Here is a 25,613-nt window from a genome sequence, read left to right on the forward strand (position 1 = left end):
TTCTTTTTCCGTAGGTATTTGGGGAGTGCAATTCCTCCCTGTTCTCGACACCAGAAAAAGTTGTTTTTATTCTCAGCCAATGGTGTGTGTTTACTTTATAGACTGAATTCTGTAGCTGATATCTTTCCTTCTTCTCATTGCTCACTAGAAAACTCAGGCAAATTTGAGGTCCATCCAAATGTGCAGCATCTGAAGGCTTGCAGTTTATCACCGACTCATTCCTGGCTGTATGTGACCTTCCCTCCTGTCATTGTTCCTCTGTCATGTTTTCCACATTCATTCCTCTTACGTTTTGTTTTAACTTCTGTGTACCGTGGAAGCTTCTTTAAATCCTTCTAGGAACGAGGTGTGAGTTGTTTTCAGGCACTTCAGCCTAAATTAAATAAAACAACTGGATCTTTCCCAGAGGCCTTCCTGTGGTCTCTTTTCTTCCCTCTGAGTTATTTCTAACCGAGTGGTGTGGCGGAAAGAGCGTGTGGCTGGGATTCTGCTGGTTCCGTGTTTGCAGGCTATTTCTGCCCTCCCTCAGGGCGAGTTCTCCGACTTTCCTCGTTCTCAATTGCCTTGAGCCCAACATGGGGATAATCTTTCTTTGCTAGGAAGTTCTGAAGATTAAATTAGGTAATGGTCGTACATGAAACACTGTGCGTGGCACATGGTAATTTCCTTCTTTTTCTCCTGAGAACGTGATTCCCGGGGTTTCACCTGTCATCTCTGAACTTGCAGACTTCTAAGACTGTTCCCTGTTGTGTCTTGTCAGCTGTTTGAATTTCTGACTGTCCACAGCAGCCCTCTCACCTTCCCCTTCGAGATTCTCTCCGTCCAGGTCTGTCCCTCCATCCTCTTTGTCCCTGCCTTGTGCTTCTCCACCCCCGGCGCAGCACCGCGCGGGCTGCCTCGTGCCTGTGCCGACACGCCACCCTCTCCCGCCCGCTCCCAGCCTCGTTTCCTGCGAACCTTGGTGGTGTGAAATGGAACGAGCTGCACGTAGAGAAGGGCTTGGCTGTAGAGTTCTACTTCCGTATGTAGAGCATTTTACTTTGTGGAATGTGTTCCAGTTTGCCCTTTTTTAAGGACAGACTGGCACTTAAAGAGAAGGAAAACTGTCCTGCCTTCGCTCCTCAGTCGTCTGGCCTTTCGGCTGTGGACGCGTCCTCCATCTGTCCCTTACTGTATCCCCGTGGCTGGCGGGTGTGACTCCACTGACTTCTGCGCCCGACCCAGGGTTGCAATGATGATAATTAAACTCAGTCCCTGCCTGCAGAGAGCACCCAGACCCTCTGCTGTTTGTTCGCGGTTACCCCTTCTTTCCTGTATACCTTACCTGCCTCCCCACGGGAACCGCGAGTGCGCGGAGGTTTTAGGGAATCTGCTCATGGAATGAGTTCATTATGCTTCAGAAACATAGGAGGAGAGTTTGTGTGATGTGTTGAAGTGTAAAAGTCATCTTTAATTTTTGAGAGCCTGCTGAAATAAATTATCTTCTTAATTTTGGTTCTAGTACATGCTGGAAAAAAGTACTTCTTGGAGAAGTAATTTCAGATACAAATGAGAAGACAAGTTTGGATATAGCGCAGAAAATATGCTATTATTTCATAGAGGAGACTAATGCTGTGCTTCAAAAGGTATGTTTCTAGAATATTATATCCTTTACTTAAAAAAGTGTCTTAAGTATTTACTTGCTGTATACATGTTATGAGGAATAGTACATTTTATGGGAGCACTGTTTAGTGCCTTAAATATTAGTAAATAAATGTTGATGTAATCTGTATTTTTTTAATTTTTAATTTTAATTATTTTTCAAAAAAATCTTACTGGTTTCTACTTTGTTTTCTGTTTACTCACCACTAGATTTGAGATATAACCTCTATCTTTTACTGTTAAAATTGTGGCTGTATCTTTTTTTTTTTTCAATTTTTTTCTGTCTTTATTTTTAATTGATCAGTAAAAATAATATATATTTATGGTATGCCACATGATGTTTTGGTATGTATATACATTGTGGAATGGCTAAATCAAGCTATCTAACATATATATTATTTTTTTATGGTGAGAACACTTAAAATTTTTCTTTAAAGACTGGGTACAGTGGCTCACACCTATAATGCCAGCACTTTGGGTGGTTGAGGTGGGAGGATCGCTTGAGACCAGCCTGGGCTATGTAGCAAGACCCTGTCTCTAAAAAAAAAAAAAAAGCTGGGCGTGGTGGCACATGCCTGTAGTCCCAGCTACTTGGGAGGCTGAGGCTGGAGAATCGCTCAAGGCTACAGTGAGCTGTGATCGTGCCATTGCACTCCAGCCTAGATGACAGAGCAAGACCTGTCTCAAAAAGAAAGAAAAAAAACTTAGCAATTTTCAAGTGCATAATGTATTTTTATTAACTATAGTCACCATGATATATATATATAACAGATCTCTTGAACTTATTTGTCTATCTGAAATTTTGTATGTTTGGATCATCTCTCCATTTCCTCCCACCTCCCCAGCTCCTGGTAACCATCATTTTACTTTCTGTTCCTATGAGATCAACTTTTTTACGCTCTGCATATAAGCGAGATCATGCAGTGTTTGTCTTTCTGTGCCTGGCTTATTTCACTTAACATAATGTCCTCCTCGTTCATCTGTGTTGTCACAAATGACAGGATCTCCTTCTTTTTTAAGGCCGAATGGTATTCCATTATATGTATATCCTACATTTTCCTTATTCGTTCATCTATTGATGGATACTTCAGTTGATTCCGTATCTTTGCATACACCTTTTAGTAAGTAAAAATTACTGCATGACTGCTTGGTAATAGATTTCCAAGTATTTTTTTCTCATTGAAGTTTTTATTCAGTAAATGTTTTAGTTAAATGAGTAATCAGCTCATTCATATGAAAACACGACTGGGATTAAAAAAGTAATTTTAATGAACCTTAAAGACATTATGCTAAATGAAATAAGCCAGGCACAAAAGAAAACAGGCAAATTTATAGAGACAGAGAATAGAATACAGGTTACCAGGGGCTGGAGGGAGAGGGGATTAGGGTTATTGATTAATGGTTATAGAGTTTCTGTTTGGGGAGATAAAAAAGTTCTGGAGCTGGAGAATGGTGATGGTTGTACAACAGTGTGAATGTACTTAATGTCGCTGAACTATACACTTAAAATGGTTAAAATGGGAAATTTTATTATATATATATATTTTACCACAATAAAAAATAATTAAAAACTTCCAGATTTCTCATATGAAGGCTGAAAAAGTAGCTTTGGTAAACCAACTAACTTTGGTGGAAACATTGTGGCTGGAAGAGCTAAAGATCCTCAGGGCGTCTGCTGAGGTCCTGCACAGTTTGCAAACAGCTTTTCCCTGACTTCACCTAAGTGCATTTGATCACCTCCTATGGTGAGTGTGACTTACACATTTTTAAACTAAGTTTTGATGGATTAAGCTTATACGGAATCATCTATAGTCAAGGAATGGTTTCTGTTAGACAATTAGGTACTTAATCCCTTTCTTTTGCTTTTCCTACAGATACTGAACTTTCAGGAGTGTCTTCACAGGCTACAGTGGTGGCCGCCCCAGGCCAGCGAAGGATGTGCAGGGGCCCTGCAGGTTCCGGGACTGTGGGGCTGTGAGTGAAGATGGATGTGCTGTCCGCGAATGGCACTTTAATAACACTCTGCGGAATAAACAGCACGAGGAGAGTACTGAGCTGCAAGGAGAAAGGCAGACTTTGAGGGGACCAGGAGCCAGCCGGCCTCCGTGTGTGGCCTGTCACCGCAGGGCCTGTTTCTTATCTGGCTCAGCAGCTGTCAAAGTCAAGCAGTTGTGCTTTTAAGATGCTCTGATACCGTCGGGTTCAGGGGCATGTTGGTGGTGGGTGGCTTCGGGCGGAGGGTGTGGGCGAGTGCCTGGCAGTCCTGGGTCCCAGCCGGGGTAGCCCTCAGCCATCAGACCTTCCCTGTGCGGACACACTGGTGTGGGTGTTGAGGAGCCTTCCGGGGGACGCTTGGGGTTCCCAGGAGGAGGGATTTTCCCCTGGACATGCTCCTGGCCTTGCGCACGCCCAGGTCAGGGCTTGTCTAAGTATTCATTCGGGAAGAAGGAGAGGGTGAGCCACAAGCTCTTTCAGCTTTGCTCCGGCCTTTCCTGGGCAGGCCTTTCCACTGGGGCAGCCAGGCCCTGTCCTGCTCAGCTGTGCCTCGTGGGCATGTCTGTTCGACTCTGGGGTTCAGTGTGGATCAGCTGACCTCAAGCCACGGTGATATTTTGGTTTCTGTCCCTACTCTTTGTTTTATTTTTTATTCTTCTCAGACCCAGGGTGGGGAAAAGGAGCCACTTTCCACAACTCTCAGCAGTCTGTGGCCTCAGGGGACCCCCTGGATGAGTAACGGAGGAGGGGAGCGCTAGAGGGACAGCCAGGACTGGTAGAGCTTGTCCTGCTCCGGCCTGTGCCATTGCGGCTGCGGCTACGCAGAGCCCTGCTTCCCCTGCTGGGGTTTATTGCTCCCCAGAGCTCAGATTCCTGGCTCATTATGGAGCTCATCGAGGCCAAGTGGATGGGGCCCCCTCGCCTCTGAAGGCAGCCCAAGTGTAAACAAAACATTTTCGTTATATCTGGAGCATCTTTCCCTGTTCATGGATATAGTTTATGTTGATTTCATTTTATAGTAGCTGTGGTGTATTTTATAATATGCTGTGGGGGGTTGGGCAGACTCTTTCTGTGGAGGGCCAAATAGTAAATATTTTAAGCTTGATGGACCGTGGTGTATTTGTTCCAACTATACTGCAAAGAGGCTGGAGACTACGTGTAAACAAATTGCATGGCTGAGTTCTAATAAAACTTTATTTATAAAGACAAGCGGCGGGCCATAGTTTACTGACCCCTGTGCTATACCAGAATTTCTTTTTCTTGTCCACTGTTAGTGGACCTTTGGGATCTAAATATATTAATTCCTTTACACCTTTCGAAATGGAAACCTCCATGAAACTTCAAGTCTTTGCATACCCGACGTGATGTTTTTTGTGCTTTGGTTGTCTGGTGATTAGAGAAAATACACAGTGACAAAAAGCAACTACTCAGAAACATTGGCAAGTGAGTAATATTTCATTGGCCCCAGCAGATGTGCCTTTATTTGAAGAACAGTAGTATGAGACGGTCAGTCTGTAGGCAATGCTTGGTATGTATATGAAACCACAGACCCCTTGCAAGAAACCTGTGGCCCCTTGTGGGGCCGTGTGTAGCCCGCAGGGTAAAAACACTATTTACGGGCCACACGCTGCCTCCTTGACTGTTCTAGTAAAATCAGTCTGAGGCGGCAAACCCACCTCTCCCCCCAGAGGACAGGCAGCTTGTGGTGGTCTTTAATTACCACCCCCCTCCCCGATTTTTCTTCTTTCTTGGTTTTCTCTTCCTGGTGCTTTGGGCGTGCCTGAGGTTCCTAAGGACTCCCACCCCTGTTGGCATCTGGTCCTCGAGTTTGTGGGTGGTAAACCTCCAACTGCTGACTCGGCCCGAGGGGACAGACACCACAAGTTAAGGGTGATTTGAGGCATTCCTCTATAATCTTCAAGCTGAAAATAGAAGAGCAGGCCTCAGTCTGAGGGCTCTAAGTGCTTTTGCCTGAAGGTGGAGACTGGCAATGACCTCTTGGGAAGTCTGAGCTGTAATTCTGTGAAAATGGCTTTGTCACTGAGGTACCTGGACACCACCTTTAGAGGGGCTCCTGGGGCAGGGAAATAGGGGGTTTATTTTATCTCCTCAGTTGGTAAACAGCAACTGCGTGCTGTGTGACGGGTTAGTGCTGGGCAGTAGGTTTTGTCCCGAGGGGGAGAGTATAACAAAACCCATGTGGCTTCGTTGGCTGATACTAATAGAATATGCAGCTTTGTCAGGAATGCCACACGTGGGGTCACTTGGAAAAGAACTTGCTTTTATGGTCCAGAAAGCCATGTGTGAACTAAAGGGAGCAAGAACAGTAAGAGGGAAGCCGTGGGCTCCATGTGCTTTTCCACAGCCCTGCCCGTGTCCGCCCCGGCAGCACAGCAACGCCAGTGCCCCGCACACAACACGCCAGTGCCCCCACACAACACGCCAGTGCCCCGCACACAACACGCCAGTGCCCCGCACACAACACGCCAGTGCCCCGCACACAACACGCCAGTGCCCCCCACACAACACGCCAGTGCCCCCCACACAACACGCCAGTGCCCCGCACACAACACGCCAGTGCCCCCCACACAACACGCCAGTGCCCCCCACACAACACGCCAGTGCCCCCCACACAACACGCCAGTGCCCCGCACACAACACGCCAGTGCCCCCCACACAACACGCCAGTGCCCCCCACACAACACGCCAGTGCCCCCCACACAACACGCCAGTGCCCCCCACACAACACGCCAGTGCCCCGCACACAACACGCCAGTGCCCCGCACACAACACGCCAGTGCCCCCCACACAACACGCCAGTGCCCCCCACGCGTGCCAGTGTCCCCCACACAACACGCCAGTGCCCCCCACACGTGCCAGTGTCCCCCACACAACACGCTAGTGCCCCGCACACAACACGCCAGTGCCCCGCACACAACACGCCAGTGCCCTGCACACAACATGCTAGTGCCCCCCACACATGCCAGTGTCCCCCACACAACACGCTAGTGCCCCCCACACATGCCAGTGTCCCCCACACAACACGCCAGTGTCCCCCACACAACACGCCAGTGCCCCCCACACATGCCAGTGTCCCCCACACAACACGCCAGTGCCCCCCACACAACACGCCAGTGCCCCGCACACAACACGCCAGTGCCCCCCCCACACAACACGCCAGTGCCCCCCACACAACACGCCAGTGCCCCCCACACAACACGCCAGTGCCCCCCACACAACATGCCAGTGCCCCCCACACATGCCAGTGTTCCCCACACAACATGCCAGTGTCTCCTACAACACCAGTGTCCCCCACGATGCCAATGTCCCCCCCACAGCACAAATGTCCCCCATAATGCCAGTGTCCCTGACAATGCCAGTGCCCCCACACAACACGCCAGTGTCCCCCACAACATGCCAGCTTCCCCCACAACACCACAGCGGCGTCACCGTTCCATACGACATGCCAGTGTCCCCCACACGACAGCCCTCTGCTCTCTCCAGTGCTGTCCCTGTCACCTTCAGAGGGCAGTGCTCCCTCTTCCTTGTTCTGTTATAACCACTCCTGGAGGGGGTGGTTATTCTCTTGTTTAATTTCCTTCTATTCTATGTAGTTTTTTAACAGGAGGCTGTAAGTGAATTACAAAAAAAAATCACAAAAATTAGAATTTATTTAATAAAAAGATACGTTTACCACTTCACACCCACAGAATGACTATAATCAAAATAATAGATAATATAAGTGCTGTTCAGGATGTGGAGAAATTGGAAGCCTCACACCCCACGGGAGGGAGAGTAAAATGGTGGAGCTGCTTTGGAAACCAGTCTGGCAGCCCCTCGGAAGGTTTAGTATATGGTTGGTTTCCTCGTGATCCAGCAATTCCACTCCTAGGTATGTACCCAAGAGACTAAAAACATACGTCTACGTAAAAACGTGTGCACGAATGTTCATCGCAATACTGTGCTTGATCATCACAGCCCAAATGTCCATCCGTGGATGACGGGTAAAGAAAATGGGGTTTCTCCATAAAATGGAATATTCAGGCATAGGAGTGAAGTAGTGACACATGCCGCAATGTGGGTGGACTTAAAAACATTCTGCTAAGTGAAGGAATCCATCACAAAGGACCACATAAAATGTCATTTATATGAAATGTCCAGAATAAGCACATCTATAGAGATAGAAGGTTTATTAGTGGTTGCTTGCAGCTGGGGAAGGGGGTGCTGCACCGATTGGAGGGTGATTTCTAAAGAGTGCAGGGTTTCATTTTGCATTGGTGAAAATTATCAGAATGTTCTAAAATTGTGGTGATGGTTTGCATACCTCTGTGAATATATTCCAATCATACACTTTATTATTATTATTTTTAGTCTTGCTCTGTCACCCTGGCTAGAGTGCAGTGGTGTCATGATAGCTCACTGCAACCTCAAACTCCTGTGCTCAAGCAATCCTCCTGCCTCAGTCTCTCCAGTAGCTGGGACTACAGGCATGCACCACCACACTCAGCTAAATATTCTATTTTTTTGTAGAGATGGGGTCTGGCTATGCTGCCCAGGCTGCTCTTGAACTCCTGGCCTCAAGTGATCCTCCTGCCTTGGCATCCCAGAGTGCTGGGATTATGGGCGTGAGCCATAGATTTAGGATCAGAATCCACGTATTCTTGCCCATTCTAGTGGACTTTCTCCTCTCCCTTTCTCCTCCCAGACTGTAAGATCCAGACCCCTCCCAAAGGAACTCCCAAACAATAGTCCCCTGTTGAAGAACCAGAAAGATCGAGCAGGGGTATGGGAGGGAAAGAAGTGGTAGCCTTAACACAAGAAAAGGTGGAGGAGGACCTAGCAGCCACTGTGTCCTCCAGGCATTTCTGTGCATCTTCCTCGTTTGATTCTCTTGGAAGGGAATCAAACGGGGTGGGCATCACATCTTTTGTTGGAGATGAAGGCACCGAGGCAGGGAGGGGTCGAGTGACTTCTCCCACATGGTAAACTGGGATTAGAACCCAGCAGTGCCTGGTGTCTGAGTGCAGTCTTTGATTTGTCAGTGATACCTGTTTCTGCCCCACAGTTAGGCAGTCTAGGGTACAGGATGGGACCCACCTCCTTAAGGCACCTTGTTCTGTGTGTCTTGTTTTTGTGCTGTGAGGGGCCACTGTACTGGCCTTGCTGTGCAGACGGGGTGCAGGGACCAGGCTGAGCAGAGCATGGGGCGGGAGGCTGCCTGCTCAGAAGCTTGTGTGGGCCAGTCCCTCCGCCTGCAGCCTCGCCTTGGATGGTCCCACTTTCGTTTTACAGCCCCCTCCTTGTCACCGAGACAACCCGTATCTCACAAAGGGCCGGAAGTGTTATTAAAGGGCCAGTAGGGCTGAGCTATCTGAAAGGCAGGTCTTCCTCATTTCTGAGGAATTTGTCCTGGGGGCGGGTGTTGTCCTGTCGACCCGGGGGGTCCCTGTCCACTTACAGGGCTCTGGCAATTAGCATTTGAAAGCTTTCTCCTGGTGTCAGAGAAACTGCTCAGAACCTGAATATTCTTCCCAATGCCCAGCATCAGGAGATAAGGCAAAGAGCCCACTCAGCAATTACTGGGATAGTCAATAATTCCAGTTTTCACTTTGCCCTTGTCACAGATGGAGACTCTAAACTGTTTCAAGATAGAAGGGAATTCCGGGTGGGACGGAGGCAGCAGGTCACGGCTGAGGGGAGTGTTGGAGGCAGGCGGTGTAGACCTTTGCTTCTCAGTCTCCGAGACCTCCCTTATTGAGTGTTTTCGTGGCCCCAGAGGTTCGCAGCTGAGCTGTTCATTGGAATCACATGCAGAGCTTTAAAATATTCCGAGGCCGCGGTCCCACTGCAGAGGGTCTGATTTAATTGGTCTGGGGTGTGCCAGGGCATCCGGGCATGTGCAACTCCCAGGTGACTCTGATGTTCGCCCAAGTTCCATTTCTGAGCCTCTGGGATAGAGGAACAATCTGCTTTAACTCTTCCCAGCCAGATCATTCTGGTTTTCAAAGGCCTTCAATCACGAGAGGTTTGGGAGGCAGGCTAGAGAGCGTCAACTCCTGTACTACACAAGTTTATGCTGCATAAATGATCGTTTAGTAGCATCAATCCACGTTGAGTACCCATGAACCCAGACATCCAGTGTTTTATCATTTGTTCGGCGGATACAGTTAAATATGAGTGCTCAGCCCACAGAAGACGATCGGCAAATTTTAGCTCTTTCCATCCATCTCCTTTAAAATGAGCCACAGGAGTGTTTGGGTTGATACAGGTGGATCTTGGAATCCTTGTGGGACTCGGCCGTGTGCTCGAGCCACTTCCACCTTCGTACACTAGATGGCGCGAGAGGACCGCCGAGCCGAGGATGCTGAGGGGAGGGAGGAGGGGGGAGGAGGGTGGTTATCAAATCAGGCAACAAAGGGCGGTTTTTCCAAATATGGGTAGGATCTAAACAAGGCAAAAGCAACTTTGTGTTTCTACTGGGAGAAAATGCAGACGTTCACATTCTCTTTGGGGCAGCTGAACATTAGTTCAAGGTGACAGCTGCGCGGGAAGAGACCTGGCCAGGTGGGGCAGGGGCCAGAGCGGGCAGCGGTGGCTCAGAGGTCAGGCAGAGGAGGAGGCTGGCGAGAAGATGCAGGAACAACGCTAGCTCTGCCTGCAGAGGAGCCACAAGTAAACATATATATTATATTTAGCACTTTTTTTAGAGAAGGAAAAAGTTTTTCACATCAGGTAGCAGCTTTTAATTTCTATAATAAGTATAGCAGGTAGACTCAGTCCCCGACAGGCAAAGGGAGGAAGGATCGCTTTTAAGGGGTTTAAATTGACCACCCACGCGAAAAAAAGGGCACCACTCCTGTAACTCATACCTTGTCATCTACCAGATGTTTCTAGAATAAGAAAGCGAAGCCTTTCTGCTGACCGCGGGGAGGGCTGGCCCATCTATTGTTAGAAGTGCACATATGGTCTGAGGATAGAGCTTCCAGGTAGAGTGAAAAAGCACCAGGGTGCCCTTGGACTTCTCAGCCCACCAGTGACCAACAGACTCCAGATCCTGAAACGGCTGCTGATGTGGACAGACTCAGAGCAACACCACACCGTGACTTTACGCTGGTGGCCTCACTCGACATGATTTCTTTGGTCTGCGGGACTTTCTCAGTGGCTCTATCCTACGCTGTTATGTCTAGACAAGTTTCACTTGCAGAATGGGGAAGCTCTTATCACATGTTTTCTCTCCTGACACCCTTCTCCTCCCTGACCTCTTGTTATTTATACACATTCTGGCTTTGTCTTGAGTGGAAGTTTGTCTTCTCTTTGGCATGTCGGTCTGGAGGGTGCTTGCAAGACCTGGGTGAAGCCAATATTCACCATCACAATACTGAAGTATTAGTTTTTAATCGGAATAGTAGAGAAAACTATAAATTACTGTTTATCTGATTGGAGTTACCTTACTGGTGGTGGTGGTTGTGTGTTTGGAATTCAGATGTTGCTTAAGAGTATTCAGGTTGGAATATAACAGGTGATTTTTGATTGTTGTGGTTCAGCGTTCAGAGCGGTAGCCACTGTGCAGGCCGGGCTGGGAGCCTTAGCTTAGCTGGATATAGTCATCAGCAGAAATTGCTCAAGAGGGGAAATATTCTGTCTCTGTATTCAGAAGCCAAGGGCATCTGGTACCAGTAGGAGCAAAATACTGGTAGTGGGCAGCTGCTAGATTCTATTTCCTTTCTTTTATAGACAAGTATAGAGGAGGCCACTGCTGTCAAAAAATGTTCCCCAGGAAGCTAATTAGGTGCTTTTAGCTTCCACTACGGGGCTTGCTTCCCTCAGATCCCTGCCCTCAAAGGGTGGTCTGCAACCACAGCATCAGCTGGGGGCTTGGTAGATTCAGGCTCTCAGGCCCTGTCCCAGACTGACTGGATCAGGATCTGCTTTGGAACAAGAGTCCTGTGCACACGAGAGTCTCAGAGGTGCAGCTGGCTCCAGGGATCGAGCCAATCGAGCCACTTGGGGAGCATAGTACCAGTCTCCGGGGCCAGCGGTCTGCCCATCAGCGATCCCCTTCACCCTGTTGGGGGACACCCATCCTGGACACGAGGCGCCACTGGAGATGGCTCGTCTGCAGAAAGCGAGGCGGGGCTGGGGCTCTGCCCAGAGGACACACGAGGCCTGATTATCACAGTGATGACGGTGGTTTTGCCTCTTTTACTTTGGGGCATGGCTGTTCCCCCAAACCTCTTGAAGTGCCAGGGGAGGCAGACGGACAGAGAGCCGTCCAGCGCCTCACCCACACCACGTGCCGGGAACCTCTGGGCATTTGGGCTGCGGACTCCCAGCCTCACCAGCACGCACTTACCAGTTTCACATTCACCAGGACAAACAGACCCCAGGGCAGCAGTGTGGCCATGCAATGGCTGAGCCGCTGCAGGTGCGTCAGGCTGATGCTCCCTGATTGGAAGGGTCCAGGGACTCTCAGGCTGGGCTGTGGCTTTGACTTAGCATTTCCAGGGACTTGCCCAGCTACGGAGCACGAGCGCAATACCAGAGGGCTGTAGCCATGAACCAAGTTCATTCCCATGGCCACACTGCTCTCCTCCCAGGTGACACAAGTCCCTTCCTTGCCCAGGGCCATGGCTGGAAGACGACAGACCAGCTCTGGGTCCTGGTTGGCTGGATACCACTCCGGTGCTTTTACCCACACTGTTCCCCGTTATTTCCGTGGGCTGCCCTCTCATTCCCCACAGCACCAAGGTCAAGGTTAGGGATGTGTTTCACTGGAGTCTTAAAGGGCCAGGAGCAGAGAAGGATATTGGGAAAGGTTGAGGGGTGGGTGGGAGAGCCAGCTTCGCTTTTGCTTTGTCTTAGGCCACTGTGGGTTCTGGGACAGGAAGACCTCAGAACAGGAGGGAACGTCAGGAAAGATGGTGGGGCGGGGGTGTGGAGGGGTGGGGCAGGTGGGACGGACCAGACAACTGCACTTTGAGTGCTGACAGGGCCTTCTCTTTCTTGTGGCTTTGGTTACCGCAGCTGGTCCTAACAGGCCCGGAGCTCACAGGAGGCGGGCAGGGCGGCTGGCGGCCCGGGCGCTCTGGCCAGGCTGATTCCACGGCATTGTTTTCCTCCATTAGCTCACACTGTGCAGAATGACAGGGAACAGGGCCCGATGTCCCTTCCTTTGTTTATATACATTTTTTTTTCTTTGTGAAGGAGAAAAAAGAGCTGACTCCCTTTCAAGAGATGAGAAAACCGAGTTTTGTCTTCCCTTCCTATTACTGTCAAACAAAAGTCGCCTTCAAACTGCAGCGCGCATGGGGTCCGTGGCTGGCAGGAAGCAGGGCCTTCCCTCGTGAATGTATAACTTACAGTAAGTTCTCAGCAGACCAAAAAAAATTCCTTTTATCATGTTCTGGTTTTTTTCCTCCCACTGTTTTATTTCACTTACAACATCACTCAGGCCCAAATGGTATTTGTCAGGAGTAATTGGCAAACGCTCGAGGCTGTGTTCAAGGCTGCTTGAATGGAAAATCTCAAAGCAGTTGTCCATGTTGAAAGAAAATATTACATTTGATCTTTTTTTTATGATTTCTGCAGACATGATGCATGTCTGCATTCTTTAGCCTTATAACCCCTTTATATTTGGGGGAAAAAAAATCCTTGCAGGAAGTAGCACTTCACAGTTAATTTACAGTACGCCCGAGAAATAGCCACAACACATGAGAAGTCATTTTAAAAACATGAGCATGATTTATTTTTATTAACTAGCTAATAAACCTGCACTGGGTTGCAGGTTGTTATATATTGAATTATGACTCCAAGCTTTGCATTTCATGTGCATTTCTACGAGGATATTTATTCTTCTGGATGAAAATATGCCCGAGGATGGTGGCAGCCATCCATGAGATGCCGTAATGCCCTCTCATGTGGGCTCGCCTGGAAGCTGCACGGTTCTCTGGCGCAGGACATCATAGAGCCAGCAAATTAGAATCATCTGACTCCACTGGGGACTGGAGAGCAGAAATAACGTGACTGAGGCCATGCTGTGCATGGCGACTGGGTCTCCTAACACAGTCGTCTTCACACTCTGCCAGATGGTCCTTTTGTGATTTTCTCTTCTCAGGTACACAGATAGTATAAATTACAGATTTGGAGACTTTTGAATTCAAACAACAACCATATAAATGTGCTTTCCTCCACGTTCCAGACGTGTATGTGTATGTACCTGTCAGGAAATGACTGAGGATGCAGAGCTCACGGGAAATGCGCACCGTCTTGTATCTACGATGCTGGGATCACTGTGGAGCAATAACACACCAGGAGCCACTTTGATGTCATAGAAAACTCTAAACCAGGGGATGGCAAACTATGGCCAGTCCCTATTTTTATAAACAGTTTTTTTCTTAATACAAACTTTTTTTACTATGGCAAAATATGCATAAAATCACTAGCATTGAGTACATTCATGATTGTGTAATCGTCCCCTCTACCCACTTCCAGAATTTTTCCATCGCCCCACACAGAAACTCCGTACCAGTAATCAATAACTCCCCATCTCCCTCTCCCCCAGCCTCTGCTAACCTCTATTCTACTTTCTATCTCTATGAATTTGCCTATTCTAGGTACTTCATAGAAGTGTAATCATACAATCTTGTTTTTCTCTATTTGGCTTATTTCATTGAGAATAATGTTTTCAAGGTTCACCCGTGTGGTAGCATGTGTCAGAATTTCATTCCTCTTTAAGGCTGAAGAATATTCCGTTGTACACGCATATGCACATTTTGCTTATCCACTCGTCTGTTGATGGATATTTGGGTTGTCTCCACCTCCTGGCTATTGTGCTAATACTGCTACGAACATTCATGTACAAGTATCTGTCTGAGTCCTCGTTTGAAATTTTTTTGTGTACATACCCAGGAGTGTGTAAATACAGTTTTCTGTGTCTGTTGGTTTGCCCATTACCATACGGCTGCGTTCACCTTCCCACAGCAGAGTCGAGTGGTTGCAACAGACACCATATGGCTCACAGAGCTGAAAGTATTTCCCATCTGGACCCTTACAGGCACAGTGCGCTGGCCTCTGGAGAGCTGCTGCAGTGTGTGCTCTCTGTTGGGGCGTCCCTGTCTCGGGCACTGGCCGTGAACCAGGCCTTGCCGTTGGCCTGGTGCTTGGTGTCCACAGTGATCATGTCGGCCGTGCTCCGGCCCGGGCAGACTCTTTCGCCCCACCCGTGCCTGCTGTCCTCCAGGGCTTGCTGGCAATCACAAGATCCTGCTCTTTGCTCTCTTAAACCCTACAGCGGATATTTCCTATGTGGAGGCAGCGTGTTTGCCCTGCGCCAGTACACATGCATTGGTGTCCTGGGGCTGCCGTAACAAGTCACCACACACTTCATGGCTTAAAGCAACAGAAATGTTCTCTCACAGTCCTGGAGGCAGAAGCTGAGATGAGGGTGCAGCAGGGGCACAGTCCCGCTGCAGGCTCAGCGGGAGCCTCTGTTCCCTGCCTCTCTCCCAGCTGCCGGTGGTGGCCGGCCATCCTTAGGGGTCCTTGGCTTGTAGGTGCGTCACTCCAGTCTCTGCCTCTGTGGTCAGATCACCTTCCCCCTGTGTTTCCCTCTGTATCTGTTTCTCTTATAAGGTCTTGTCATTGGGTTTAAGATTCATCTGGTTAGTCTAGGATGAGCTCAACTTGAGATCTTTTACTTAATGACATAGACAAAGACCCAATTTCCAAATAGGGCCACGTGCACAGGTACTGGGGCTTAGGAATTGAGCATGTCTTTTTTTGTGGGGGAACACCCTGCACCCCACTACCACATGTAATGGATGATGTCCAAATCCAAACTGTATAGACATATTAATATATAAATGTAATAAAATGACACACCCTATGAGGGCACTCAGATTTTTATGTTTGAGAAAATATAAAAAATTTGGTAGGGAAGTAAGGCATACACAAAACATTTATCCATATGTTGAGTAAAGTAGTCAGTAACGATCTACAAAACTAGTCATCTTATAGGCAAAAAGTTAATATTGCCAATGGAATCATCGAAAATCATTTTAACAATGGATATTAAGGAATAGATTTTTTAAAAAGAGAATTGATTTTGTTCTTCTCTATTCCACAGATAATGAAGCAGGCAAGTACTATGATTAATGCATTTAAATAAACATGTTTTTGTTAAAAACCACAGTAAAGGGGATCCACAGATCTTTGACTATTGTGAGTTAAGAAGAGGTCTAGTCGTGCAGCCTCGATTCTCCTACGTCCTGCAAGTGGCTTCCTCCGCTAATGAGGAACACAGGCGAATCCAAGCTGTCCGATTTTTCTTCCGATGCGTGTGTGAAAGTCAATCTGAAATAGCAATATTGGAAAAAACATAGAGGAATCCTACTTCCTGGTGGCAAGTTCCTCCGGCCTAACCGCCCACAGGAGTGGTGGGCAGCCTGCTTGCCCACTGGCAGTGCGGGGGGTGCTCACACGGGCGTGGCCCACCCTTGCTGTCTGTCCTATTAAAAATGTATCCCAGAGTAAAATGAAAAAGAAAACAACAGAAACTATAAAGTCACGCCTCACAAGCAGCATAACAGCGTGTATCGTTGTTACCCGTGTGTCCAGGGCTTGCTTGCTAGAGGGGAAGGAATCGCGTTAACTCTCTCGCCTTCATCCTAACCCAGCTGCTGCTTTTTTTCCACTCGAGAAAGCACGTGAGAAGTGACATTATTGTAGGGATGACATTTAATCCATTCTAAGTTATTGACAGAATAATTTATTTTATGTCAGGGCTGTTAAGTTTTTATTGATACCAAGTTTTCTGTGCACACCTGGCGGCCGCCTGGGATCGTGTTCCGGGTGGTCTCAGGGCAAGATCATCGCCCTGTTGGAAAATTGGGGTCTTTCCGGCTTTGGCGCAGCAGTGATCCGCGACACTGCAGAGGGGACCCGCATTTTCTGGAAAGAGATCCCAGAGCAGGACGAAGCAGAGAGGCCCTTTCCTGGTCACGCACAGAGCAGGCGTCCGGACTCTGGGGGTGCTAGAACTGTGCAGGCAGGAATGGGGTACCTGGGACAACGCAGGTTCTACCGGCCAGACTGATCCTTTGAAGGGAGATGTCAGGAGTTGTCCGAAATGGAGAATGTGCTAGAATTAGAACATGAAGGCTTCATGGAGACAAGCAGCCCCTCCAGCTTGGAGCCTCACTGGGAGGCGGGGTGGGAACACGCCAAGGGGCGGCCTCGGACAGGGCGATGCCGTGACCTGTTACCAAGCTGGGGGGGGCAGCTGTGGGCGTCACTCCCAGGGCCCCGCTTTGCCTCCTAATCAACGCCACACCTGATTTCAAAACACGCTTCTCCAAATCTTACCACGCAAAATCCCACTCCACGCGGGGAGGAAGGAAGAAAGTTAAGGGCTGTGGGAGGGAAGTAGAGGGTTTTATAATCATTTCATTACTCCCACCTGAAGCTCGTGTCCTCTCACAGCCATTCGTTTTCATGGGGGATCAACCCCGGGGACCATCGTATGGCCTCGGGTGACTTGCACTGTTGTACGTTGGTCTCCACGTCTACGACAGTGTTCCCTTCTGATTAAAATGTGGCACTTCCAACTTTGTGACATGGTCTTGTGATGTAATGTGGCAATGTGCAAAGAGAAAAGAAAATCAATGATTGTCTGAAGTAGGATGAATATGAACTGTAATCATTGATGTCCACAGCTACCTATGTGTAAAGCATAAATCATGGCTCTCGATTTTAGTGCAGTGGAGAGCAGGGGCTGATGACCATTTTTAGAAATAAAGCTTTATGGAAACACAGCCACACACATTCATTTACATGCAGCCGACGGCTGCTTTGTTCTCCCGAAGGCAGAGTTGAGTAGTTGCAACAGAGACTGACTGTATGTCCTATAGCACCGAAAATATTTACTATGAATAAATAGAAAAAGTTTGCCAACCCCAATTAAAAAATTAAGATGGAAACTAAAAGCAAAGATGAACTGTGGGCACAATCTGAGCAGCGATCATCTGTTATAATATGAGATTGCATTTGTGTCTGCCTCCTGCTTCCAACTTCTTTTCTTCTTTCTGAGATCCTTCTAGGTAAAGCCACAAGCTAACTGGCAAACCTGCATAAAATAAATTACGTTAACAAGGTGGCCCAAGATTCTTGTTTATTGCTGTCTTCCCAAAGGGTCTGTTGGATGTTTTCGCTGTTGAGTTCACCGCACAAGTAGTTCCTCTATGTTCCTGAAACACTGATTCACTTTAATCAATCCCTAAAATGTTGATAAATACTGACTAATGCATGTTTCTAGCATTTGTAATATATTTGAAAAGCAAGTAATCAGTAACACACAGTAATGAAGTCATTTATCAAATATGAGAAGTCCCTGTACGTAAGATTGTGAATTCTCGTGACTGATTTATGACTGTTAAGTAGCATCACGGGTTTTTACATACTTGAATTGCAACAGCATTAAACCCTATATTTTGACTACAGAAAAAGAAAAAAGCCCAATAACTTGCATCTTCTTTAACTTAATGTTGAATATGCAGGGCTTTGAGACTTTGGGGAGGCCTAAGAGTCATATCCAGCAGTTTACTCAGTAGTTTTAGAGAAATGGTGGAGTGAAACAATCACTTAGGATTGAGAAGCAGTGGACTGAAATTCCGTTCAGGCCCATCAGGGACTCATTCCACCTGCATCACTTCCTGTGTAATTTTGCCCATCTAACACACCTAGGACCCGAGACTGATTTGCTCCCCCTTCAGAAGAGCAGTGAGAAAAGAATCTGCTTCTAAAATGGTTTTTGCAGTAAAATCTCATCAGTTTGGATTCTGTTATAGTTCAGATATAGCATATCCCCGAGGAATTTTGTTTCCACATCCCTGACGCAATGTGGATTACCCTGAAGCAGTGTGCTGTTTAAGGCAGCACCGTCCCAACAAGGAATTCTGATCTTCATTAGAGTTTATGTGAAGAATATTAAATGGATCCAAGAATATACTTCATGGTGGCACCTAACAAAAATCTGTTTCTCTGGTTCTTTTGCCCTAGAAGAACTGCCTTCCTTAAACACACCTTTCTATCCAAGGTCCTTCTCTCTCTGCGGAGTCCCTTTCTCTTTCTGCTCCTGTCCTGTAGGTCTCTTGGTTCCTCTTAAAGCTCTTTACTCTTTCCTTGTTCCCTGAGCGCCCCTTCCCTGTTCTCCTTGGCCTCTACCTGTGACCAGAGGCTCCTTTCCATCCCTTCTCCTGCCTGCCTCCCTCCCCACTCACCATCCTCATGCCTGTGACTGCAGAGTTGCAAAGAACTTCTGGCGCACGTGGTGGAGAAATGGAGGCAGGAACCATCATTCCTGGTCTGCTCACAGGGTCAAAGATGTCCATGTCATTAAGATTTATTATACTGCCAAGAGTATTAAGACCTTCCAGCATCACTCTTGACATGCCTCACACTAAGAGTTGATGTCTTTCTTCTCCTCTTTAGGTTTGATTACCAGAGGCTCGATTCTGTTCTCTGAGCCCATTGTGTCCTCAGAAGAGGGGTTGGAGAGGGAGCCCTGTCGCATACAGCAGCACCAACCTAAAATCGTACCTTAGACCCTTCTGCGTTTCAAGCCCTACTGGTCCTTGTGAAATTGACTTTTCTCACCTGCTGCAGCCCCGTAAGCCTGTGGTCTTCACAACCTCACCCCTTCTCACCCCGCCTCCTCCTCTCTCACTCACCCTCACCACATTCTTTTGAGAACATTCTTGGAAACTCCAAATTCTCACTGTAGTTTCAATAATTGAGATATAATCCACAGATCATAAAATTCACCCTTTAAAACTATAAAATTCACTAGTTTTTTTTTTTGTATATTTACAAAGTTGTACAACTATGACTACTATCTAATCCCAGAACAGTCTCATCACCCCCAAGAGAAATGCCTTACCCATCACCAGTCACTGCCAGCCACACCCTGCCTTCAGCCCCTGGCAGCCACGGATCTACTTTCTGTCTCTATTGATTTTCCTATTCTGGACATTTCATATGAATGGAATCATGCAACACGTGGCCTTTTGCGACAGATTCTTTCACTTAGCGTGTTTTCAAAGTTCATCCAGCTTGCAGCATATATCATACTTCATTAATTTTGATGTGGAATAATATTCCGTATATGGATATACCATCTTTTATTTGTTTATTCATCAGTTGATGAACATTTAGGTTGTTTCCATTTTTTTTGGCTACTATGAATAATGCTGCTATGAACATTTCTATACAAGTTCTAGTGTGAACATATGTTTTCAATTCTCTTGGGTGTATAACTAGGAGTGGAATTTTTGAGGAACTGCCAAACTGTTTTTAAAAGTGGCTGCCTCATCTTATATTCCCACCAGAAACGTATGAACATTTCAATTTTTCCACTTCCTCATCAACACTTGTTTTTTGTCTATCTTTTTGATTATAGCCATCCTAGTGGGTGTGAGGTAGTATCTCATTGTGGTTTTGATCTGCATTTCTTTGCTATCTAATGATATTGAGCATATTTTCATGGGTTTATTAGCCATTTTTGTATGTTCTTTGGAGAAATGTCTTTTCAAGTCATTTGCCCACTTTAAAATGGATTATTTATCCTTTTATTGTTGAGTTGCAAGAATTCTTTATACATTCTGAATGCTAGACCCTTAACAGATACATGATTTGCAATTATCTTCTCCCATTCTGTGGGTTATCTTTGCACTTTCCCGACAGTGTTCTTTGAAGCACAAAAGTTTTTGATTTTGATGAAGTCCAATTTATTTGTTTTATTCCCCTTTGGTTGCTTGTGCTTTTGGTGTCATTTCAAAGAAACTATTGGCTAATTGAAGGGCACAAAGACACACCTATGTTTTCTTCTAAGAGTTTTATAGTTTTAGCTCTTATATTTTAGGACTTGACCCGTTCAAAATAATTTTTGTATATGATATGAGGTAAGGGTCCAACTTCATTCTTTCGCATATAGATATCCACTTGTCTCAGCACAACTTGCTGAGAAGACTATTCTTTTCCCATTGAATTGTCTTGGCACTCTCATTGAAAATCAATTGCCCATGAGTGTATGGACTTACTTCTGGACTCTCAATTCTTTTCCAGTGATCTATATATCTGTTCTTATGCCAACACCACACCACCTTGATTACTGTCGCTTTGTAGTACATTTTGAAATTGAGAAATGTGAATCTTCCAGATTTGTTCTTTTTCAAGATTATTTTGGTTATTCTGGGTACTTTGAATTTCCATTTGAATTTTAAGATCAGTCTGTCAATTTCTGCAAAAAAGCCAGCTTCGATTTTGAAAGAGATTGTGTTGAATCTGGAGATCAACTTGGGGAGTATAGCCGTCGTATTAGTTAGGGTTCCACCAGAGGAACAGAACCAGCAGGATATATATACTGAGAGGATTATTGCACCAAATTTGCTCATGTGATTGTGGGGGCTGGGTAGGCAAGTCTGAAATCTGTAGGGCAGGGTGTCTGAAAAGGCAGGCTGGAGCTCTTGGACATGAGCAGAAATTATAGTCTATAGGTGGAATTTCTTCTTGGAAACCTCAGTGCTGGTTTTAAGGCCTTTAAACTAATTAAATCAGGCCCACCCAATTCATTTAGATAATTTCTTTTACTTAAAGTCAACTGTTTATAGACATTAATCCCATCTACAAAAGATCTTCGTAGCATCATTTAGATTAGTGTTTGATTCAGTAACTGGAGACTTAGCTTAACCAAGGTGACACATCAAACTGATCACCACAGCCATCTTACCCATATTAAGTCTTCCAATCTATGAATGTAAGATGCCTTTCCATTTGTGTACATCTTCTGTAATTTCTTTCAATAATGTTTTATAGTTTCCAGTGTATAAATAAGTCTAACACTTTTGTTAAATTTAGTCCTACATATTTAATTCTTTTTATGCTATTGTAAATAAAATTATTTTCTTAATTTCATTTTTGAACTGTTTATTGTCAGTGCATTGACTTTCATATATTGATCTTATTACCTGCAATTTTGCTTGTTTATTAACTTGAATCATTTATTTTGTGGATTTCTTAAGATTTTCTCTATATAAGATCATGTCATCTGCAAATAGAGCCAGTTTTACTTTTTCTTTCTAGTCTGGGTGACTTTTATTTCTTTTTCTTGCCTAATTGCCCTTGCTAGATCCTCCAGTACATTGTTGAGTAGAAGTGGTGAAAGGGGATGTCCTTATCTTTTTCCTGATTCTTAGAGGGAAAACTTTCAGTCTTTCATTATTAAATAGGATTTTAGACAGACACTAGTTTTTGATTTTAATGAAATCCAATTTATCTATTTTTTTCTTTGGTTGCTTGTGCTTTTGGTATCCTATTAAAAAACCATTGTCTAACTGAAGGTCAAGAAAGTTTACACCTATGTTTTCTTCTAAGAGTTTTATGTTTCAGCTCTTACATTTTGAACTTTGATACATTTAAGTTAATTTTTATATATGGTGTCAAGTAAGGGTCCAATTACATGACACTGGTCTGGGCAATGACTTTTTTGGATTTGGCCCCCAAAGTACAGGTAACAACAGCAAAAAATAAACAAATGGGATTACATCAAACTAAAAAGCTACACAGCAAAGGAAACCATTAACAGAATGAAGAAACAATCTATGGATTGAGAGAAAATATTTTCAAGCCATACATCTGATAAGAGGTTAATATCCAAAATATATAAGGAACTCAAACAACTTAACAGCAAGAAAACAAATACCCCAGTTAAAAAGTGGGCAAAGGATCTGAATAAACATTTCTTAAAAGAAGACATACAGATGACCAACAGATATATGAGAATATGAGCAACATCACTAATATTAGGGGAATACAAATTCAAGCCACAAGGAAATATTACCTTGCACCTGTCAGAGTGGCTATTATCAAAGAGATGCAAGATAACAAGGGTTGGTGAGAATGCAGAGAAAAGGGAATGCTTGTACACTGTTGATGGGAATGTAAATTAGTACAGCCATTATGAAAAACTGTATGGAGATTCCTCAAAAAACTAAAAATAGGATTACCATATGATCAGGAAATCTCACTTCTGGGTATATACCCAAAGGATTTGAAATCAGTATGTTGAAGAGATATCTTCACGTTCAAGCTCATTGCAGCATTACTGACAATAGCCAAGTTATGGAATCAACCTAAGTACCCATCAATGGCTGAATAGATAAAGAAAATGTGGTCTGTATACACAGTGGAATACTTTTTATCCTTATAAAAGAAGGAAATTTTGTCATTTATGACAACATGAATGAACCTGGACAGCATTGTGCTAAGTGAAATATGTCAAGCACAGAAAGATAAATACCACATGTTCTCACTTGTATGTGGAATCTAAAACAATAAAAGTCATAGAAGCAGAGAGTAGAATGGTAGTTATAGAGGCTGGGCTGGGGGTGGCGGTAGGAATGGGGAGATGTTGGTTAAAGGGTATAAAGTTTCAGTTAGACATGAGGAATAAGTTTTTGGAGATCTGCACAGCATGGGGACTATAGTTAAAAAAAAGTGTATAGTATTATATATTTCAAAACTATTGAGAGAGGAAATTTCAAATGTTCCCATTAAAAAAAACAAGTATTTGAGGTGATGGATAGGAATTAGGTTGATATAATCATTCCACATTGTATATGTATTTCATAACATCACATTGTACCTCATAAATATATACAACATACCGTTATAATTTGTCAACTTACAACAAAAAATATCATGTTAGCTATGGGTTTTTGTAGATGCCTTTTACAGGTGAAGAAGGTTCCCTTCTACTCCTAATTTGTTCAGCGTTTTTACCATGAAAGAATGTTGGCTATTGTCATATGCTTTTTCTGTGTCTTATCATGTGGTTTTTGTCCTTTATTCTATTAATAAGGTATATTATATTCACTGATTTTCTTATCAACCAACCTTGCATTCCTGAGATAAATTCCACTTGGTTGTGATGCATAATCCTTTTTATATGTTGCTGTTTTCAGTTTGCTAGTATTCTGTTGAGGATTTTTAAAAAATCTATATTCATAAGGAATATTGGTCTATTATTTTCTTGTAATATTTTTGGTGTTGGTATCAGGGTAATACTGGCCTCATAGAATGAGTTTGGAAGTGTTTCCTCTTCTTTTGGAAGAGTTTGTGAAGTACTGATTTTTTTTTTTTTTTTTTAAACAGAGTCTCAGTCTGTTGCTCAGGCTAGAGTGCCGCGGCGTCAGCCTAGCTCACAGCAACCTCAAACTCCTGGGCTCAAGCGATCCTTCTGCTTCAGCCTCCCAAGTAGCTGGGACTACAGGCATGCGCCACCATGCCCGGTTAATTTCTTCTGTATATATTTTTAGTTGTCCCTATAATTTCTTTCTATTTTTAGTAGAGATGGGGTCTCACTCTTGCTCAGGCTGGTCTCAAACTCCTGAGCTCAAACGATCCCCCCGCCTCAGCCTCCCAGAGTGCTAGGATTACAGGCGTGAGCCACCGCGCCTGATCTGATTTTTTTTTACACAATTTAGCCCTCCTCAGCCTCTATTATAAAAGATAAAAAAAGGCAATGAGAAAGAACAGTTTCTTTGTGCTTCTATATGTTGTCATCTCTGCATGATGCCTGGGTCTATGGCCACCTCCTCGGCAACGTGAGGGGAGCCATCCCGAGTCAACATACTAGGGATGGTGGAGCAAAAAGAAGGAAAAGACCCATGTTCTTCATAAGCAGTTGAATAATCAACCCTGGAGGCTGTCTCTAGACTCTTATTATGTGAGGCAACGCACACCTTCATTGTTGTTTAAGCCCTGTTTTGTTAGGTTTCCGTTATTTGCTGCTGAAAGCATCCGTGATAGTTCTCACATCCTTTGCAACGGGAGCATTCCCTGTTTATCGTCCTCCACTTTCTATGTCATCAGGCTAGGACAATACAATTTGTGCCTGCAGAAAAGTATCCTGGCAGGGACTCGACAGTCACAGGATTCTGTGTAAAGCAAAGCAGCCACAATCGCAAGGTGACATGGAACACAGCCCTACTGGGGCCCTTTAGGCTGTCCTGCACATTTACAAATCCTTGAGGGGTTGACATTTTTGCCTCTTGTGTGAAGGTGGTTGACATGAAGTTGGGTTGGGTTCGGAGAGACACACAGCAGCCCCCAGCTGTGAGTCACACAATAACCTGGTACCTTTGCCAGTGTTCTCCAGAGGAACAGAACCAGTCACATCCCGAGAAGGCCCCAGATTCCTGCCCCTGCTGAACATACCTGTGTAACCCCCCTCCCTTCTTAAGCGTGGATGAGATGGTGAATAAGATGTTATAGGACAAAGGATTTTGCAGATGTCATCAAAGTTCCAAGTCAGTTGATTTTGAGGTAATCAAAACAAAGGTTGTCCTGGGCGGGCCAGACCTAATCAGGGGAGTCCTTGATCAGTTCTGGACCCTTCCAGAAGAGAGATTTGAAGTGTGAGAGGGCCTATTGAGGGGGCCACGTGTCAAGGGCTTGAGAGTGGACTCCAGGAGCTGAGAGTGGGCCCCAGCTGACAGCGAGTAAGGAAACGGGACCTCAGTCACACAGCCACCAGGAAATGAATTCTGCCTACAACCTCAGGGAGCTTGGAAACCTCTTCCCTTCATTGAGCCTCCAAATGAGGACACACCTGGCTACCAAGTTGATTTCAGCCTTGTGTGATCCTGAGCAGGGGACCCAGTTCAAATGTGCCGGACTTCTGACCTACTGACACCGTGAGAGAACAGATTTGTGTTGCTTTAAGCTGCTAGGTTTGTGGCAATTTGTTATGAGCAATGGAAAATTAACCTAGGGCCGGGCATGGTGGCTCACGCCTGTAGTCCCAGCACTTTGGGAGGCCGAATTGGGGGTGGGGAGGGATCGCCTGAGGCCAGGAGTTTGAGGCTGGGTGAGCTACGATCACACCCCTGCATCCCAGCCTGGGCAACAGAGTGAAGCCCTGT

General features: G+C 45.6%; 1 protein-coding gene across 5 annotated transcripts in view; it reads left to right on the forward strand.

Moving 5' to 3' along the window:
• The window catches only part of SETD4 (SET domain containing 4), a 124,958-nt gene extending 120,099 nt beyond the window's left edge, over positions 1 to 4,859 (forward strand). For 4 of the 5 annotated variants that reach the window (XM_069474966.1, XM_069474962.1, XM_069474963.1 and 1 more), the window contains 3 exons: positions 1,502 to 1,625; positions 3,220 to 3,386; positions 3,516 to 4,859. In XM_069474966.1, coding sequence (XP_069331067.1) covers positions 1,502 to 1,625; positions 3,220 to 3,354 — 259 coding nt within the window. In that variant the 3' untranslated portion in view covers positions 3,355 to 3,386; positions 3,516 to 4,859. The remainder of the gene's footprint in view (positions 1 to 1,501; positions 1,626 to 3,219; positions 3,387 to 3,515) is intronic. The other variant, XM_069474964.1, reaches the window with a different exon arrangement.
• Positions 4,860 to 25,613: the final 20,754 nt, after the last annotated feature.

The sequence above is a fragment of the Eulemur rufifrons genome, chromosome 7, assembly GCF_041146395.1.
Source record: "Eulemur rufifrons isolate Redbay chromosome 7, OSU_ERuf_1, whole genome shotgun sequence".
Taxonomy (NCBI): Eukaryota; Metazoa; Chordata; class Mammalia; order Primates; family Lemuridae; genus Eulemur; species Eulemur rufifrons.